The sequence below is a fragment of the Lactuca sativa genome, chromosome 5 (assembly GCF_002870075.4).
Source record: "Lactuca sativa cultivar Salinas chromosome 5, Lsat_Salinas_v11, whole genome shotgun sequence".
Classification (NCBI taxonomy): domain Eukaryota; kingdom Viridiplantae; phylum Streptophyta; class Magnoliopsida; order Asterales; family Asteraceae; genus Lactuca; species Lactuca sativa.
Genome location: NC_056627.2, coordinates 158,718,580 through 158,737,730, shown reverse-complemented (window position 1 = coordinate 158,737,730; position 19,151 = coordinate 158,718,580). Strand labels below are relative to the sequence as shown.

Here is a 19,151-nt window from a genome sequence, read left to right as displayed (position 1 = left end):
AAGACACCAAAAATGAATAATTAAAATAAAGACGAGTCTGAAGTGCTCCATCTTCTCAAAACCTATCATCTGTACCTGTCTACTGGTGACCTGAGAATACAAGTTTTTTTGAAAGAGAGGATCAACATTTAAGCTGTTGAGTTCAAAAGTATTTATTGTCAAATGTTGTATAAGTTTGAAGAAAGTGTTTGTAAATGTTTGTTGTAAATGTTTGTAAGTGTTTGTAGTAAACGTTTGTATCTTTTAGAAAACCCTATATTTTCTACTAGAAATGTAGCCTTCTACCAAGGCCCAAATGTTCTGCATGTGGTTTGTTTGTAAAAGTGAGTGGTTTTCCCAAGTATGACTATCATTACCAAAATATATTTTACATTTCCGTTTATGTGAGAAGATCACAAAGTGAATGCAATGGGAAAAATAATGATGTACCGTAGTATTGTATATAGTAACTACTATTATACTAACTACCTTAAACCAATTGTTAATTAAGGTAAAATGTGATATGATTGTAACCATGCTTGATTGACTAGTAAAACACGACGTTCGAAGATCTCGAAATGGTATGACATTCGTCACCCATAGACATTGTAACGCCTGTGTTTCCGAGCTTGCCATTTTTAGCAATGTAATAGTCTAGGTTAACCTTTGTAACCTGTTTTGAAATAATAAGATTGTATTATTTGAGTATTATGTGTTTTGTGCTTAATTGCTTAATTATGTGGTTGGATTAATTAAGAATAAAAATAAGCGTCAAAATTTAAGTGTAAAATAAACTTGATATCTTTGGTTAATGTTGTAGTAGTTGAAACGAGGTTTCCGAATATATATAGAACGCCCAAATCTGACTTCGTATGAGGAAGTTATGATTTATCGAAGTTTCGGCTTAGCGATGTGCAGCCCGAAATACTCGATTTGAGATCGAGCGGTTTTTAGCCGAAGCAATCTAAACGAGGATCGAAGGTCTCGTTGTTGGTATCGAAGTGATGAAAAGTTAGGCGAGAACGGACGTCAAACGAAGAAGTTATGAATTTATAACGAAGTTTTTCTGTCCCGGCCTATTAAAAATAAATAATAAAAATAAATTTAAAATTAGCCGACGGAGTCTAAACGAAAGTTGTAGAGCGTAGTCTCACCTTCGTGTGGATATAAAGAACTTCGAAGACGGAGTTCGTATGAAGAAGATATGAATTTCCGAAGTTTATTAAATAATTTGTATTTAAATTTAATTGGAAAATCCGGAATTATCCGAAGAGGAGTCATCGGACTCATCCGAAGTATGCCCCGCGTACACCGAGGAATGTCGACACTCGCACTCGAGCACTTCGGATACGTAAGCAATGACGTTTCGGAGCAGTACGCCCCGCGTACTCCGAGGCTCCAGCCTCCTATAAATAGGATGCGAGGGCAGCTGAGTTCTTTTGCTCTTTTCTCTCTTCTCTCTCCCGTTTTGCCTCGATTTGCGTGTCAGAAGTACCCCGAAGCCCCGATATTATTCTCGAGCCCCGAAGCAAGTCCCGCGATCCCGAAGATCCCGAGAAGTGCGGTTCCCGAGCCAAAGCTCTGCCCGCGAGAAGTTCGATTTTTGTGAAGATCTTCCTGATCTGCTGAGGATTACTACTTCTGCAAGTCGTAGTGCTGTCCGATCATCTTCTGATCAAGTGAGTGTATACTACCTTTCATAAACACGATAATAATACAAGTATGGTTTGAGTGTATTAAGTATATTGTTGTTTATATGTGTGAATGTGTATTCACTTTCTTCTATCTCATAGATATGATTTATTCTCTATGAAATACGTGTTATGTGTATGTGTGTCTAATCTGTTATGTGGAATATGTATTGATTAAAGCATGCTATACAGGTTTTTAAACTATGTATAAAAATGTATATTTTTATCTACTAATATGTTGGGTAGAACATGGGTAGATAGTTGGTGTGTAATAAACAGATGAGAGGCCTCGTTGTTTTTTGATTTAGTCATCTAGCGGAGTTTAGATGACAACCACAGACTTTTCTAGATAGTCTTGTGGAAACATTAGCAGGTTTGCCACCTGTAGGTGTTAATGAACTCGGGTGTTCATTCGCTGTACTTCATCCCCCTCATGGTTGCCTTATTTGACTTATATTGCTGAGGAACCCCCGAAGCATGTGTTGTCGCCCCGATGAAATATTCTTAGACTAGGTCCCTTATGTTAGTTGTTTTAGGTACATAAAGTGAGAATAACGGGAATGGGTAATTTGGTTATTGTTGGTTGGTGGAAATTAAATATAATTATTTATTGTGGGTTGAAAACCCTATATGCTCACCAGGCTCCCAAGCCTGACCCACTCAGTTTTATTTGTATTACAGGAAGTGGGGCGAGGGCATAAGATGGACGAACCATCAAGTTGTTTTGTTTACAAGTCTGTATATGTATATATTTGTTGAATGACTTGTAATGTTATCGTTTATGCTTACTGGTCTGTATCGGAACATGACACCCCGAATTTTGATTATATAATGAAAATACATTTCTTTTATGAAATGCTTTGGTAAACAGTGTTTTATCATGTTTTGTTTTTGGGAACAAATTCCGCAACTCTTTCAAATCAAAAGGATTTACTCTGAAATTATTTAAAAGCATAAATGAAAATCGGTCTTTTCTGGCCGAGATTTTGGGGATGTCAAAGACATGTAGGTTCCACTGTAGCTAGCAGCAAGGTGTAGGATGGTCGATTCAGTATAGATCTATACACAAATTTACGCTCTCCCTCCAGGAGACTCTGGTTACAAAACGTGACACAACAGTAGATTGCCATACCATGAAGTAGTGGCTCACATTAATGTTATAGTATTATTGTATTTGTATAGTATGCTCTATCTGCTCTAATGTAATGTATGTTCTCTTTGTATAATGTATAGTATGTTCCTCCTTGTTTCTCATTATAGTATGTTCTTTTTGTTTCTCGTTATAGTATGTTTGAACAAACTCATGTATGAACTGACTCCTGTATGTTTCATTGTACTAGAAATAGTGAGTAGTAATCTCCTAAACTATACCTATTATAGTTTACTAGTAATGTTGTTTGAATGACTAAGTATGTTTGTACACCATTTTTACCCAAAGGCATTGAACTAGTGTAAGAACTTTTATATCTATACATATATACATAATATATAACTAAGATTCAAATGTCATTCGGAAAAACAACCGATACCCTAAGTCCACAACCAAACAAGGAACAAGAAATAAAGTGAGTTATTAGTCCTAAGCCCTTTCAATCTTATTTATATAACTATATATGTATAGACATGATTTTGACAATACATAAGTTTAAAAGATTTTTATAAAGAGTTTATCATATAAAAGAGTTTGATAAAATGTTTTGAAATAGTTGTTTGATAACACAATTTTGAAGTATAAGAAATCCATCTGTCTGATAGTTATTAATCATATGTGATTGATATAATAACTATAATGTTTCAACTTGTATCCCTCCATAAAAGCATTTAAAATCATTTAAAACGTAAGTTAGGGGTATGAACTCACCTGTAGTGAGTGATACGAATGCATGTTCGATATAGGATGCTAAGTGTAAAGTGAAGCCTCGAGCACAAACGAATCCTATTAAGCATATAATGACACATATATGTATATAATTAGTGTAAATACAACTAATAATGCAAGGAAAACACCTTAGGGACTAGGAAACACTTAGATTGAAGTGTTACAATCACATATGATTGCATCAAATGGGTTTACGACCACACTAAAGGGTTCACGACCATGAAATTTACGGCCATAGTGTTTACGGTCAATGAAGATCACAAGGAGGGTTTACGGTCCATGTAGTTTACAGTCCATGTAGTTTATGGAACATGGTGTTCTTCATAGGAGTTTACGGCCAAGGGAGATGCTCATGGCCGTAAACTCTTATTGTTCTTGAGGAATGATTGTTTTCAAGGGTGTATGATAAGAACTTCTAAAGAATGACTAGTATATGGAAGATTACTTACGTTTTTGAAGTTTGAAAGGGTGTTCACGGTCCAAGAACTAGTGGGTGTTCTTGGTGAAAGTTGATGTTCTTGAACATCTAACCCAAAAGATGAACTTCATGGACGAAATCAAAGGGTATCACTAGATCAAGAAGGATAACAACTAATAAATGGAAGAAACACTTACATGTTGAAGATAAAGATGAAAAATATTGATCATTGTTGAGAGAGAATCAATTTTCTTGAGTTGGAAGTGTGAAAAGTGGTGAAAAACGAAGGAATGTCATATATGAGGGAGGAGTTCACGGCCAACCAAGGGTTTACAGCCGTAAACCCTAGTTTATGGCCGTGAACTCCAAGACATGGAGTTTTCCAGCTTGTATGCTGCACACTCAACTGTAGAAGATACTTCCTAACACCCTATCCTTGAAGGTAGGCTTAGAACACTCAAACAGACCCTTAACAAGGCAAAAAGATAGCAAAAACAAGTCTGACTTTGATTGAATTGAATGTTGTACAAGACAGAAATTTCGGGTTGTCACACCACACGCGCTCCACCGACTTGGTGAGGTACAAAGTGTAATTTCATGGGTTAGCTCTAAATTCACATTTTCCTAAAGTAACTAATATTGAGAATTTAATAAAGTTTAGTTACTTTATATTTATCATTATACTTTTAATGAAGGGAGAATTATATTCCTATCCTACTCATTCAGCAAACAACCCTCCACCAGTCAAGGAAGCCGTGGGTGAGAGTGGACACTCATTAAACTGCCATTTTATAGGCAGTAACCTTATACCCCCTTATATATATTAACTATTAATATTATAATAGTATAAGGGTTGAATTTTAAAGTATTAAAATTCTAGGGTTTGGAACTAAATGTGTCTAAAGAAGACTCTACATTTACAAATTCCAAAACTTGAGAGCAACTTCTGAACAATTTAAAAAACTATTGGAATCTATAACATATGAGTATAATATAGGTTTTAAAGACTTTAATGAAGAGACTCTTGAACATCCATAACTTGAGGACAAGTTATGGAGTCCATAAAACTATTTATGAGAAAAGACTCTTCAATTATGTAACCTATAACTTTAATGAAGATTTAACACAAAAACTTTTGGTTTTCCATGACTTGAGGATAAATTATGGAATCGATTAAAAATCATAAATATCATCAATTCAACTAACAAGCATGTCAAGAAAAACTATGATCTGGATTAAACTCATATGAACAAGACAATTCAAATCAAACAATTTTCATGTAATTAGCCTAACCATTAAACTAATACAAAACATGAAAATTTTGACAATTACCTTTTGAATTGGATTAGAATGATCATTACCACATCAAAAACAGGTTTATACGTTCAAAAATAGCTTAGGGTAATGATTCTAGTCCAATTCTAGCCTTAAAACTCGAAGATATGATGTCAGGGGCTCCAAGTCGTCGATTTCATGAACCAACTCCATGAGTTGGATGAATTTTTGCATGGACTCGACGAGTCCACTGTCTAGAACAGCAGAAAATCGATTTTTACAACATTTTCAATCAAGTAGCATCAAGTATAATTAAAAACAACCCTAGGCTCTAATACCACTGTTGGGTTTTGAGCATTCTAACACTCTTATAGTGTACATGTAACCCTATGTGCTTTGGATATATGTTTTCTCTATTATACATGCATACATTCAAAATTCCAAAGCATCATCCTAACTAGCATATTATGAAGCAACTATACTACAAAAGTCTAGTTAGATGACATACCTTTTGATGGAGCTTGAAGTCTCGAACCTTTAAGAGCTTAGTCCCCCAAGTGTTGCACCTCAAATTATTCAAAAAACACCACCAACAATTGGAATAACTTAAGAGAAGGTTATTTGGTTCACCCTTTATGAAATTCGGCTACCCTCTTTTGTGTATGCCCTAGTCACCATTTCTTTAACCATGGGGTGCTTTATATAGTGTGGCTCATTAGGGTTACACCATGTAAACCTATGACTTTCCATTTCCTTCATGATCCATGGGTTTTAACCTCCATGGAGTATCCATGGGTTAAGCCCAACATGAAGGACAATGGATCACAAGCCCATATATATAAGAATGAATGATTTACATAATCAATCCCCATATATTTAATTAATCTCTTTTGATCACAAAATTAATTCCAAATTAATTCTTGATCAATACTAATTAAATAATACGATTTCATATTAATATATTAGAACTTATAATATATTAATATAAATCATAAATAACCTTTTCTCATTTGTCTATCCAATTGTTTTGATGCCATGCAACCCAAATGGACCATGCTACTCTCGGGTTGAATACATACCAAAAATAGTTATGGGCATACATCTAATCCAACATAGTGAACCCCCGAAATCTGGGACCCAAACTTTGCAATGAAGGGTTAATAATCCATGACTATCATAATCAAAAGTGGACACTTGACCCACTATGCACTCACTCTTACGGTGCTCCTCTTTCATAGCCTCGACCCGAGCCTCTTGAACTCACTTCAAGAGTGGTGTAATCACAGTCATCCTTAAACAAACATCATTGATGGGAGTACCAGCCGCCTTGAAGATAAGAGCATTGACCACTACGTTGGCTTTCCCCGGGTGATAAAGGATCTCACAATCATAACCCTTCACCACATCCAGCCACATGCGTTGCCTCGTGTTAAGATTTGGCTGATCCATCAAATATCTCAAACTATTATGGTCCATGTAAATGATACAACGATCCCCATATAAGTAGTGATGTTAAATATTAATGGTGAATACCACTGCCCCAACTCTAAGTTACGAGTGGGATAATTTGCCTCATGAGGTTTCAACTACCTCGGGGCATAAGTTATCATATGACCCATTTGCATCAAGACTACACCAAATCCCGAAATCGACGCATCACAGTACACCACGAAATCTTCCACGCCCTATGGTAGGGTCAAGATTGAAGCCTCACATAATTTCTACCTCAAAGTCTCATATGCCACTTGCTTCTCAGGTCCCCAACAAAAAGTAGCTGGCTTCTTCGTCAATCTGGTTAAACGAACTGCAATCCTGGAGAAATTTTCAATAAACCTCCAATAATACCTCTCCAAACCAAGGAAACTATAAATATCAGAAGGAGACCTCAGAACCTCCCACTGCATCATGGCCTTGATCTTGGTTGGATCGATCAATATACCCTTCTGGTTGACAAGGTGTCCCAAAAACTGCACCTTGTGCAACCAGAATCCGCACTTAGAGAACTTAACATATAGGCTCTCCCTCCTCAGAGTCTCCATAACCTTTTGTAGATGATCCTTATGCTGCTCCTTGGTCTTAGAATAGACCAATATATCATCAATGAACACAATGACCGACTGATCTAGCATCGGTCTGTAAACCTGGTTCATGAGATCCATGAATGCTACTGGTGCATTGGTGAGCCCAAAAGGCATCACCACGAACTCGTAATGACCATAACGAGTCCTGAACGCCGTCTTCTAAAAATCCTCATCTCGAACCCTCATCTGGTGATAACCCGAACATAAATCAATCTTGGAGAACAAAGACGTACCTTAAATCTGGTCAAACAAATAATAAATCATTAGGAGCAAGTAACGATTCTTCACAGTTAGCTTGTTTAGCTCCTAATAATCAATACACATCCTGTGGAAGCTATCGTTCTTCTTCACGAACAGAATCGACGCTCCCTAGGGTGAACTAATTGGTCTAATAAATCTATTGTCTAACAGCTCCTACAGCTATGTAGACAACTCCTACATCTCCTTTGGTGCTAATCGATAAGGTGCCTTGGCTATCGGAGCCGCTCTTGGAACCATATAAATACAAAACTCCACCTGCCTCTCCGGAGGCACTCTAGGAAATTCCTTTGGGAGATATCTGCATACTCTCGAACAACTGGCACATCATCAGTCGTTATCTTCTCCTCCTCTCTGGTGTCCAATACATAAGCCACAAAACCATAACAACCCTGCTACAGATATCTCCTAGCTCTCACAACCGAACAGAGAGCCGATCCACTCTTAGCTCCCTCACCATTAACAACTATTTCTCCCCTAATTGGGGTTCAAAATTGAACTAAATGTGCATCCAGTCAATCATCTCCCCATTAGGGCTTAACCAGTCCATTCCCACAATCACCTTGCTCCCGTGCAAAGGAATAGGAACCAAATCAATCGGATAATGATCACTAAAAAGCTCCAGAACACAACCTCGATGAACCCTAGATACTCAGACTAGACGATCATCGACAATATATACCTCTACTAGACAATATAGCTCCCTAAGAGCGTCACCAAATCTCTTGCTAAGTGCAAGAGACACAAACGATCGAGTGGCGCCCGAATCAAACATAACTAAAGTTGGAACATTGTTCACTAGGATCGTCCATATATAACACCAATCATATAATTGTTGGATTAATGTCTAAGTCCATAATTGTAATTGGTAAGACTTGACCCGACCCGACATGGTCCATTTGGGTTGCATGGCATCATGCATTTGGATAGACTAAAATGAGAGAAATAACACTTAAGGTTTGTTAATATATTAAAAGTTCTAATATATTAATAAGATTATTTAGTTAGTATTGATTAAGAATTAATCTAGAATTAATTAAGTGATCAAAAGAAGACTAATTAAATATATGGGTTGATTGTGTAAATTATCTATACTTATATAGTGGGATAATGCTCCATGGATTGTCAAGTTGGGCTAAAACCCATAAGATGCTCCATGGATGCTCCATGGTGTATTTGTACCTATGGATCATGGAAATGAAAGGCCATGACAATTAGGGTTTACATGGTGTAACCCTAACTATATAATGATCTTATTCTTGGAGAAAATCGGGAACTATGTGTGAGCAATAAAGGCTAACCGATTTTATCAAGGGTTCAATTTTCTCTCAAGTCATTCCATGTGCATTTGGTGTTGTGTGAACCATTTGAGGTGTCACACTTGGGGCACTAGGCACTCAAGCTTCATGAAGACATTCTACATCAAAGAGGTATGTAATTTTAACTTGAGATATTCATATGAATCAATGTTATTTTGCTAGTTAGGATGAATACCTTGGAAAAGTTAATATTTGCATGTATAATAGAGAAAACATAGATCCAAAGTATTTAGGGTTGCATGTACACTTAGGAGTGATAGAATTCTCAAAACCCAACAATAATAAGCATAAACATCAAAACAATAAATCAAATAGGGAGAAAATACGTACTTGTACCCACATCTGGTGTTGCGCGAGCCTCCTTAATTGATAGCTGGAAAGCTCGGATCCTTACAACCAGTGCATCCACCATGCCCTAGTAGCCGCAGATTATCCTCAATGTCATCGGGGTGGGTGCTGCAACCGCTCCTTTAACTAAACTTAGGAAATTGGCCTTATTGTTTCCCCTTTGATTTCAATAGAAGCAAATCAGATCAGATACCTGGATGGTGGGGCAATCCCTGCTAAAATGGCCGATCTTGTCGTACTTGTAGCAGTCGGACCCACCCATCCTAGAAACTCCTTCATGCCCCTTGCCGCACTTGCCACAACAACCCTGACCCTGACCCATCCTAGAAACTCCGTCATTCTACATCCCGGCTGAACAACACATTATCTCATATAGCATGATTCCTAGGTTCTCCTAGGATTCCTTACCTACCACTCTCAACCATTAGCTACAGAAGAAGCCCCCAATAATACTCGCTAACTACCACACGAATATAATTACATGTAACAGACACTAGATAATTCTTCAACTACAAGGTCTTACACTACAATGATTGGATTCAAACAAGAGCTACACAATAGAGTTAAACCTAACCTTCTAAAATTATCTAATTTTTTTGGCATGTAACGTAGCATATTCTTTTGATAGTTAATTAATATTAGGAGTGGTTCCTAAAAGCACAAAGCAGCAGCATTCGGGCATCAAGTTCTAACTAGAACATTGCTTAACAGGCTATCCTAACATATCATCTATACTCCATACTAGCATGCAGTTCTAGAGGCTCATACAGTAAGAATATAAAGGCATCTCTCCTATCATACAATACCGAGAAGATCCTTAGCCCTAATATATCATGCTATTCACATATTCACATATTGAATCAACAAACATGTATGAGTATTTTGGGAAAACTTACTTGAGCTCGACCGATCGCATGCATCAACCCTTTCTTTCTTGTAGAAATCTCTTTTAGAAAATCATTTCGTTTTTTGAAACACTTACCAAATCCTCAATTTGAGTTCAGATACACCCGGAAGTGTGTTCAAATCCCTCAAACCACAGCTCTGATACCAAATTGTAACATCCCAAAAATCATAAGAATATGCTAGTAAGGAGACTTACCTCAATCTATAGATAAATAGATAGTGAGGAGACTCACTCGGAAGTGTGTTCAAATTCCTAAACCCAAAATCATCAAGTATCCAAATCAACCCATCAGAAATACATCAATGTGAAAATAGTTATCGGAGCATAATCCTAAAATCATAAATATGCTGAATACGGGTGGATGCACTGCGATCAGGCCGGACCCTTCCCTTTTGAACCAGGAGCACTTTAAACATAAACTTAAATCGTGTAAGCACAAAGCTTAGTGAGTTTCCCAAATACCGCATACCATACATCATACATACATGTCATACATAGCATATAACGAGTATAATTCACCCCTACTTCCCTTCTGACTCTCTGAGTCCTTTCCGACTCGCTGAGTCCCTTAAGACTCCCTGAGTCCATTTCAACTCCTTCGATGTCTTTCAAATGGTACGAATTTATTTCACCCATACAACTAAGCACACAATTATACTAGCAAGAGTCACAAAGATAGCAAGTACATACATGCATATCAGTAAGTGTCACGAAGACCACTACTGTCCTACAACATAATCCAGTGGGCCTGAATTGGTGCCTTCGGCGTACAAGTATAGTGAGGAGACTCACCTCAATCTGTAGATAAACAGATCAAACTCTTGGATTGTTGCTGCTACGGCTCCTCATACTGAACGTATCTAAAATTAACTCTAGTAAATAATCAGGGTAGTAACCCATAATAAATGGTCCAAATTATAATCTAACATGCTAAAGGTAAAAGACCATTTTACCTTTCTCTTAATTGACCCATCTAACCATGGCCCAACCCTTAAAGACCTAAGGCCCAATAATGGCCCCAACATATAAAGACCTAACACCCAACCAATGGACCAAACCCATAAAGATCTAAGTCCCAAACAATGCACCAAAGATCTTTTGGTGATTACGCTAAGCGTACCACCCTATTACACCCAACATAGAAGCTTTATTAGAAAGGGGAAATGGGGATGAACACATTACGCCGAGCGTACCCGGAGGATACGCCCAACGTATTCCCCTGATGCCCAAAATCCACATTAAGCACTTAATGCCTTAAGTCCAAATGTCCAAATCATAAATTTTTCTCTTAGGAAAAGTCTTAGATGATAAAGTCGTCAACTTGATGCCTTTTCATGGCTCAGAGAATCCCGAAGACAAAATCTAACCTTCTAACTCCATATTAAGAACATCAACTCATTTATAGTTGAGTTAAAGCCATCAAGATGCTATTTTTATGCACTAGGGGCCTCAAAAACATCAAGATCTATAATCTTAAGCTTCTGGAGTAACTTATACTCACATGAATCAACCTAAGGGACCAAAATATGCCAAAAACCCTAAGTAACTAGATCTAAGGGATGTATCAACAAGGTTGAGACTTTATACCTATAGTAGGACGATCAAGGTGAGCAAGGTCTGGATCTACAATCTTCTAACCACTCAATGCTTCTCTAAAAAGTTATTTTTTCTTCAAAGTGAACCAAAATCACACCAACTCACTCAAAAGGCTCAATATTCTCTCAAAAGGAGCTAGGGTTTCGAGCGGACTGTTTTAGGATAATGGAGGCTAGTAATAGGAGAGGCCTTGAGGTTATAAGGTGTTTAAATAGGGTCCAAAACCTAAAATTTAGGGTTTGCACTCTACATGTGTACGCTCGACATACTCATACCTACGCCCGGTGTATGGGAAGGAGCGTGCAATCTCATTAAGTGACCTACGACCGATGTACTTAGCACGTTCGCCCAACATAAGGAATAATTTTGCAAACTTTAAATAATTCATGGCCAAACTATACATTACCTGGAACAAGGGTGTTACAGTTCTCTAGTTGTGTTTGAACTTAGACTAAAGTAAGGAGTAATCATTCCTATATGAGTCTAAGGCTTGAGACTAAAGTCGGGGGTAACCATTCCCTTGTGAGTCTCAAGTTAAACCTTCTACTTTTGGGACATAGACTTTATGAGAACGAAAATTGTTGCAAAATAGATGAATGCATTTCATATTGAGTTGTTGAATCATTCATTGATTACCTTTTTTGATGTTTGTTGATTTGTGAATATTTGCTAACCAAAGTTTAGCGTTGTAGATATTTTTGGAACTATTGGTTAAATAATGCCCGTTTTTGGTTTGGGTCTTTAGAACCTTATTTTGATTTGGTTTGAGTTACTTATTAATTATTCGTTTTCTTTGAACTATGGAATATAATTTTCCCTTGTTATAGATGATGGGTTAACTAACCCTTGACTTTGGATTTGGTTATTACCTTCTTTGGATATTATGAGTTATTATATTCTTGATATTGATTTATGGATTTTATATCCATGCTTAATTGCTTTTGAATATGAGTTTATATACCATCTACCCTTAGTTATTTGAGCCGTAGTACTCTACCTTTTTAGCTATTAATACATATGGTATTTGTTGATTTTTATAAAGGTTTTGGGGGTTGGTCTCAAGTATGATATGGGTTCTTGATTGTGATCTTATTGGGCTTACAATAGTCGACACCCATTCACAACGATCCATCTTTCTTTTTAACGAATAACACGATGCACCCACAATGAAGAAATTGGACAAATAAAACCTTTCCCGGGTAATTATTTGAAGTTGAGACATTAACTCGTGCATCTCTATTGGGGCAGAATGATAATGATCACGAGCAATCGGAGTTGAAACCGGTACGTGATCAAGCTCAACCTGCCTTTTGGGCGACAAGCACGGTAAGTCATCGGTAAATACTTTAGGAATATCCCATATGAATTTTATTTCATCTAACATTTTTTTTCTTTTCTTTTCTTTATCGAGGACGTAAGCAATAATTGAATCACATCCTTTAATCACATATTTTCAAGATTTGTTATGACTAAATGACTATAATAATTTACAAATGAATTTTCCTCACGAATTTGTGCATTCATGTTAGTAGATGGTAATTATTTAAGTTTGTCCAACCTAAAAAACTACGATAAACGAGTTTTGATGATATATAATGACTAACAACTTGTAGTGGTACTTTAGACAATTCCTCATTTGTATGCAAATCTACCTTGAAGAAGAAACAATGTGTACAATATGTGAAACAAAGCAAATTATAGAAAACCTAATCTAGTAACGTTAAATATCACTAATTATGGAAAAATAAAATGTAACCATGACCAGTAGAATATTAGGAAATATAGATCAACTACATCCTAATTTGTCGACGATGATTTGTATTATACTGATATATTTCGTGGCTAAATCCGTCGTTTGTACTCCACCGTCGTTGGTACTTGGTACTCCATTTTCTAAGTAATTCATGTATTATTGCTGTAGCTAATTAACAAAGTCGGACCCAATAATTTTCACCAAAAACTAATGTATTGATACGTAATCCATTGATATACATGCATACACATTAATACGTATGCATTCTTACCAACAACTACAATTCCAACAATAAATAACAAGGCGCCTTCTTTCCTGGAAGTTTCTGTATGCCCCCCCTCCCTCCCAAATGATGAGAAATAATTAAAAAACAAAAAAAGACCTTGACTTCATAACAATCCTTCTATAAGAAATCCAATCCTTCTTGTGTTCTTTCATTGGAGTGACCAAAATAGGACTAGATTAACAACAATGGATGAGACTTTTCTTGGCATAGATCTTAACGTCAGTCCCTACTACAAAACGGATGATACCCCAGTAAGTAGTCTCAATTTCATTTAAATTAATCATATGTATATATCTGGGTATATATGCTTCATTATATGTATAGATCGTTTAATTACATGTGGTTTATATATCGTCATATCTTCTTTTTCTATGTACATAAAAGCAGATGAATGATGATATGCCTGAGGAACTAAACCAGATGCGCTTAAAGAACAAGAAGCTAAGGGAGATGATAACAGTTGTGTTGGAGAACAGCAATTCCCTCCAAAATCATGTTAACAAATTAATGCAAGAACACGATTTAGTTGCCTCTAATACAAACAAAAGGAAGTTTAGTGAGTGTGACGATCGCAACTCCTTTGAGAGCAGGAAGAGTCTTCATCAAGAGTCGTTGAAAAGTAGAAACGACGGCGTGACAAAAGTTTATAGACGTACAGATCCATCTGATAAAAGCATGGTACAAAGCACGCCTTTTAAAGAGTACATAACTTCTGTCTAACTTATGGAATTTAATTTAGGTTTTGTTGACTTTACATGTAGATAATAAAAGATGGTTATCAATGGAGAAAATACGGGCAGAAGGTTACCAGAGATAACCCTTGTCCTCGAGCTTACTACAAGTGCTCCTTCGCACCATCCTGCCCAGTCAAAAAGAAGGTCATTCATCTCTTCCTACAAACACCAAAGTAGCAAATCGACTTAATAACTACAAAATAAAGTATAACCTAAATGTAGTATGCTTGATTTTCAGGTACAAAGAAGCGTGGATGATGAAGGTCTTCTAGTCGCCATTTATGATGGAGAGCACAACCACGAAAACGTAGAGAGTGAACACAAGCTAGCTAGTTACGAAAGATTCAAATCTCCAAAGGAGGTGGGGAGCTTTGATGCGATCTTTGTTGAACAGATGGCTAATTCCTTACGAAAAAACTCTGATTTCATTGAAGAGCTCGCTGTAGCCATCTCTTCGAAGATTTTACAACACGATGTGTTTTAAGCATGCCGATATCCATACGAACACCTTCTAGAAAAATGTCCCGTATATACAACTGTACTAATATATTTTAAAGGATATTCATGGATTTCTACGACTTTTTCTTAGAGAACATAACCCAATAATATCATGTGATAACTATATTCTTGGTCAGCTTGCATGTAACTTAATGACAAATAACATAACACACTGACGCTAGATTTTATCGCTATTTAACCACCAATTATTTCATCGGGAAATGATAGATATGTGCTATAAAGTTTTTAAAGTTCATCCATTCACTTTTTAAAGTTATTTTCTTACTTTATAGGAGTATAAGATAGGTTACGGTTGCTCTTTTAGTCACTTTCAACCTTTAATCAGTGGCGGCGCTAGATGGGGCGTTGAGGTACTAGTACTACAGTACCCTCAAAAAATTGTTTTATATATATATAAAATATTATTTATAAACATGTTTCATGTAATTGTACCCCCAACTAAAAAGATTATAACATGTTTTTTAATGTCCGATATTTGATAAATATATATAATATATATTGACAATGTTTGTACCCCATATTAAAATTCATGGTTCCGCCACTGCCTTTAATAGCTGGTACACCTTGCACTAGTGACCATGCATTTATATTAAAAAAAACGTACATTATGGCCCTATAAAAACAAAAAAATAATTTTGGGGAAAACCAAAACTCATGAATTCGACTTCAATCGACACTTCTATCATCGATGGGAAAACCAGATGATCACATGAAAGGAACAAATACTCACCAAGAGGAAGCAATACTCACTGGTGAGTTGGTTTTCACATCGAGGATGAAATTGTCGATTGAGTCAATTTCGTGAGTTTTGGTTTAAATGATCCCAAAACTTATTTATTTGGTTTTATAGGGGCATAATGTGATTTTTTTAATCGAAATGGTCACTGTTGCATGGTGTACCAATATTAAGGGAAAAACGGACTAAAAAAGCAGGTCGAAATCTATCTTATATCCTCATAAGCTAGAAAATAACTTTAGAGATTGAATTGACCAATTCTAAAATCTTTTTAGAACATTTGTGTCATTTCTCCATTATTTTGTAACCATTATAAACCTGTAAATGCCGGTCTAAATCAATTTTACGATTACATTTTGCTTTAAAAAAATGAAATCGAATGTTTTTTCAAGAAAAAAAAACCAAAATAGAATGGTTTTTCTTTGAAAAACCAAGCTTTACAGATTGATATTAACATATATCGATAGAAATGTCTCTTTATAGATATGACTAAAAATTATAAATTTTGGTATGAGTTTTTTTTTTTTTTTTTTTTTTTTTTTTTTTTTTTTTTGATAACAATAAGTCTAAATATTCCTTCATATAAGCTAACTTTTAGGAGTGACTTCTACACTTAGACTACTAGGTGTGGGATGTCATGTCAGCATCCTACTCATAAATGGTGTTATAACACTCAATGTGAAAATGAGCAACATCCAATAACATGTGATAACACCAATTATTTTCTATTTTTTTAAATTTTTTTTATGTTTTTTTTTTTATATTTCGAATTTCTTTTTTTTATTTATTTATATTTGAAAAGTAAAAAAATAAAATTTTAATAAATCTTAATTAAAAACAACATTAAAAAAATTACAACAAAACACAAAAACATTTAAAAACCTAAAAAAAAAAACAAAAAAAGAAGATGATAAAACCTACATTTTTTGCCCTAAAACTATTCATCTTCATCTTCGTGACCAACATAGATGTAATCCGCCAAGTCTTCACGGAGTTGCTTGTGTTGTCGCTGATCTTGAATATCAACCACTCTATGTAAATATTCTGATGTCCCTGGTTGAAATTGCACATGTCTTGGTTTCGTAGGAGAATACGTTGCAATATTGCGTCCTTTATCTTCAACAACCGTGTTAAGCATTATGATACATACATACATGATATATCATAGAGTATCTAACTCATAAGGTCTCGCCGCATGTTCAACAATGTTTCATTTTGATTTCAAAACCCCAAAAGCACGTTCAACGTCCTTACGTACTCCTTCTTGTCGTCTCTTGAAATATTTGTCCCTTGGATCTATTGGGTGTCGAAACGCCTTCACAAACGAAGAATATTGTGGATGTATTCCGTCTCTAAGGTAATACCCAAACTTATATTCATTTCCATTCACTGTGAAATGAGCATCTGGGGCTTTTCCTGACAAAAGATCGTCAAATATCAGTGATTGATCGAGAACGTTGACGTCGTTGTTAGAACCCACAACCCTGAAAAAAGCATGTCAAATCCATAAATCTTGTAAAGCAACAGCCTCTAATACCAACGAAGGCGCTCCATGATGACCGCTCAAATACTGGCCTTTCCACGCCACGAGACAATTTCTCCATTTCCAGTGTGTGCAGTCAATGCTCCCAAGCATACCCGGAAAACCATGTCTTTCTTCACGCGCCGCAGATAATTGTTGCATATCATGCAACGAAGGTTTGCGCAAGTATTGGTCACTAAATGTTTCGACAACACCTCTTGCCAATAAATACAAATTTTCTCGTGCGGTCCTCTCAGACATTCTCATATAATCGTCAACAGAATCGGGTGACTCCCCCATTGCCATAAGTTTAATTGCAGCAACACATTTTTGCAACCCTGTGAAGTCTCGTTTGCCTCTAGCATCATATCTCATTTGAAAAAATTCATATATAAATAAATATTAAACACGTAAAAATTATATTTATTTTTATCTAAAAGTAACATTTTATAAATTATAAAAGTTGAAACAAACAATACCTAAATATATAGTAAACAAACGATACCTAATTAAATATTAAACATGTAAATTTGTATTGATTTGATCTAAAAGTGACATTTTGTAAATTATAAAAGTTGAATCAAACGATACCTTGCTTCCATAGCGTTGACTATCCTTTCGAAGTCATTTTTTCGCAAACGAAATCTTCTTTTGAAATCGCTTGGCTGGTAGACACAATTTTTCCGCAAAGTAATCGTTAACTAGCTGCCGATGCCCTTCCTCACGATCTCTATTTAACGCCACACGTCGCGTGAGTAGTGGAGCTGGATATGGCTGTAGAAGGATGTCTGTGTAATACTGGTACATCATACTCACGAACAAATCGTCTTCGTCCTTATCATCATTGTACGGATGTGTCGAATCAAATTCATTTATAGTTGGCTGATTTTTGTGTTTGTGTTTTGAGTGATATAGAAATAGAGATAGATATAGAGAAATATGTGTAGTAAAAAGAATGAGGTATATATATAAAATGAAAATGTAATTGGTAATTTTTTTTTATTAAAGTTACCGTTTTTTAACGGTTGAATTTATAAACGTTCCGATTTTTCACGAGTTACGAAATGTTACCACCATCACACGCCATAACATAACATCTAATAACGGGAGGGGGTGTTCCCCCTTTATGGCACTGCCACATTAGATAACGCCATTCCGGCGTTGCCCACACCTACCCCTCTTAGGGTTATGGCCGTGATATAATTTTTTGAAAATATGGGTGCATTTTCCGATAAAGTAAATTAAGTTGGTGACTTAATTACAAGTCTAATTGTTCTGTCCTCCTATAACTCGCTTTTGAGAGTAAGTTCTACGTTTAAGTTTATAGACGTGATACAATTATAGAAAATATGTGTGAATCTTCTGGTACCCGTATTAGAACTTTTATCAAAATAATTAGTTGTTCTTTAACAAAAATAAAAATTAGGTGGTTAAACCTGAAAAGTGATAAAATATATTGTTTTTTTGTTATAATTATCCATATAGTTAACTCTAAACATGAAATAGACTGCATATATACCAACGGATATATACTTTCGTTGATCACATGATAACCACAACACGTCGTCGCCATAAGTCGACCTCTAGTGACAACATGTCATTAGGCCAACCTATTTTTGTCATTACATAATTTATTAAGTTTTTTTTTCTTCCTAAAAGATATAGCGACTAAACTGGTTTGACATATCGTTGTTAAAACCTATGATGACAACATGTTGGCTACGACAAAAATGGTTTGTAACCACGAAGTTAGGCGGCTAATTATGGTTATGGTGAAGACATGTCATTGATGCATGCACCTACAATGACGACATTTGCACTTATAGCGAAGACATGTGTGGTACCCATAA

General features: G+C 35.9%; 2 protein-coding genes across 3 annotated transcripts; one reads left to right on the top strand and one right to left on the bottom strand.

Annotated features, from left to right (window-relative positions):
- Positions 1-13,857: 13,857 nt before the first annotated feature.
- Positions 13,858-15,158, top strand: LOC111908096 (probable WRKY transcription factor 60). 2 transcript variants are annotated; one of them, XM_023903941.3, is made up of 4 exons: positions 13,858-14,041; positions 14,175-14,468; positions 14,552-14,668; positions 14,763-15,158. In XM_023903941.3, the coding sequence occupies exons 1-4, from the start codon at positions 13,976-13,978 to the stop codon at positions 15,006-15,008; spliced, it is 723 nt and encodes a 240-aa protein (XP_023759709.1). In that variant the 5' UTR covers positions 13,858-13,975; the 3' UTR covers positions 15,009-15,158. The 2 variants fall into 2 exon arrangements, with proteins under 2 accessions (XP_023759709.1, XP_023759710.1); XM_023903942.3 differs by having other exon boundaries at positions 13,860-14,041; positions 14,178-14,468.
- A 1,831-nt stretch (positions 15,159-16,989) lies between these two features.
- On the bottom strand, positions 16,990-17,676 carry LOC111908077 (uncharacterized). The gene is made up of 2 exons (XM_023903914.1): positions 17,351-17,676; positions 16,990-17,263 (listed from the first exon to the last, which is right to left on the bottom strand). Exons 1-2 carry the CDS (start codon positions 17,674-17,676, stop codon positions 16,990-16,992), a joined length of 600 nt encoding a protein of 199 aa, XP_023759682.1.
- Between the last annotated feature and the right edge of the window lie 1,475 nt (positions 17,677-19,151).

Excerpts from the sequence above, each read along its gene's own strand:
- LOC111908077 (XM_023903914.1), bottom strand. The coding sequence starts at position 17,676 with ATGAGATATGATGCTAGAGGCAAACGAGACTTCACAGGGTTGCAAAAA. Across the intron at positions 17,264-17,350 it reads CTCGTGGCGTGGAAAGGCCA|GGTTGTGGGTTCTAACAACG; the intron begins GTATTTGAGCGG and ends TGCTTTTTTCAG.
- LOC111908096 (XM_023903941.3), top strand. The coding sequence starts at position 13,976 with ATGGATGAGACTTTTCTTGGCATAGATCTTAACGTCAGTCCCTACTAC. Across the intron at positions 14,042-14,174 it reads ACAAAACGGATGATACCCCA|CAGATGAATGATGATATGCC; the intron begins GTAAGTAGTCTC and ends TGTACATAAAAG. Across the intron at positions 14,669-14,762 it reads CCTGCCCAGTCAAAAAGAAG|GTACAAAGAAGCGTGGATGA; the intron begins GTCATTCATCTC and ends CTTGATTTTCAG.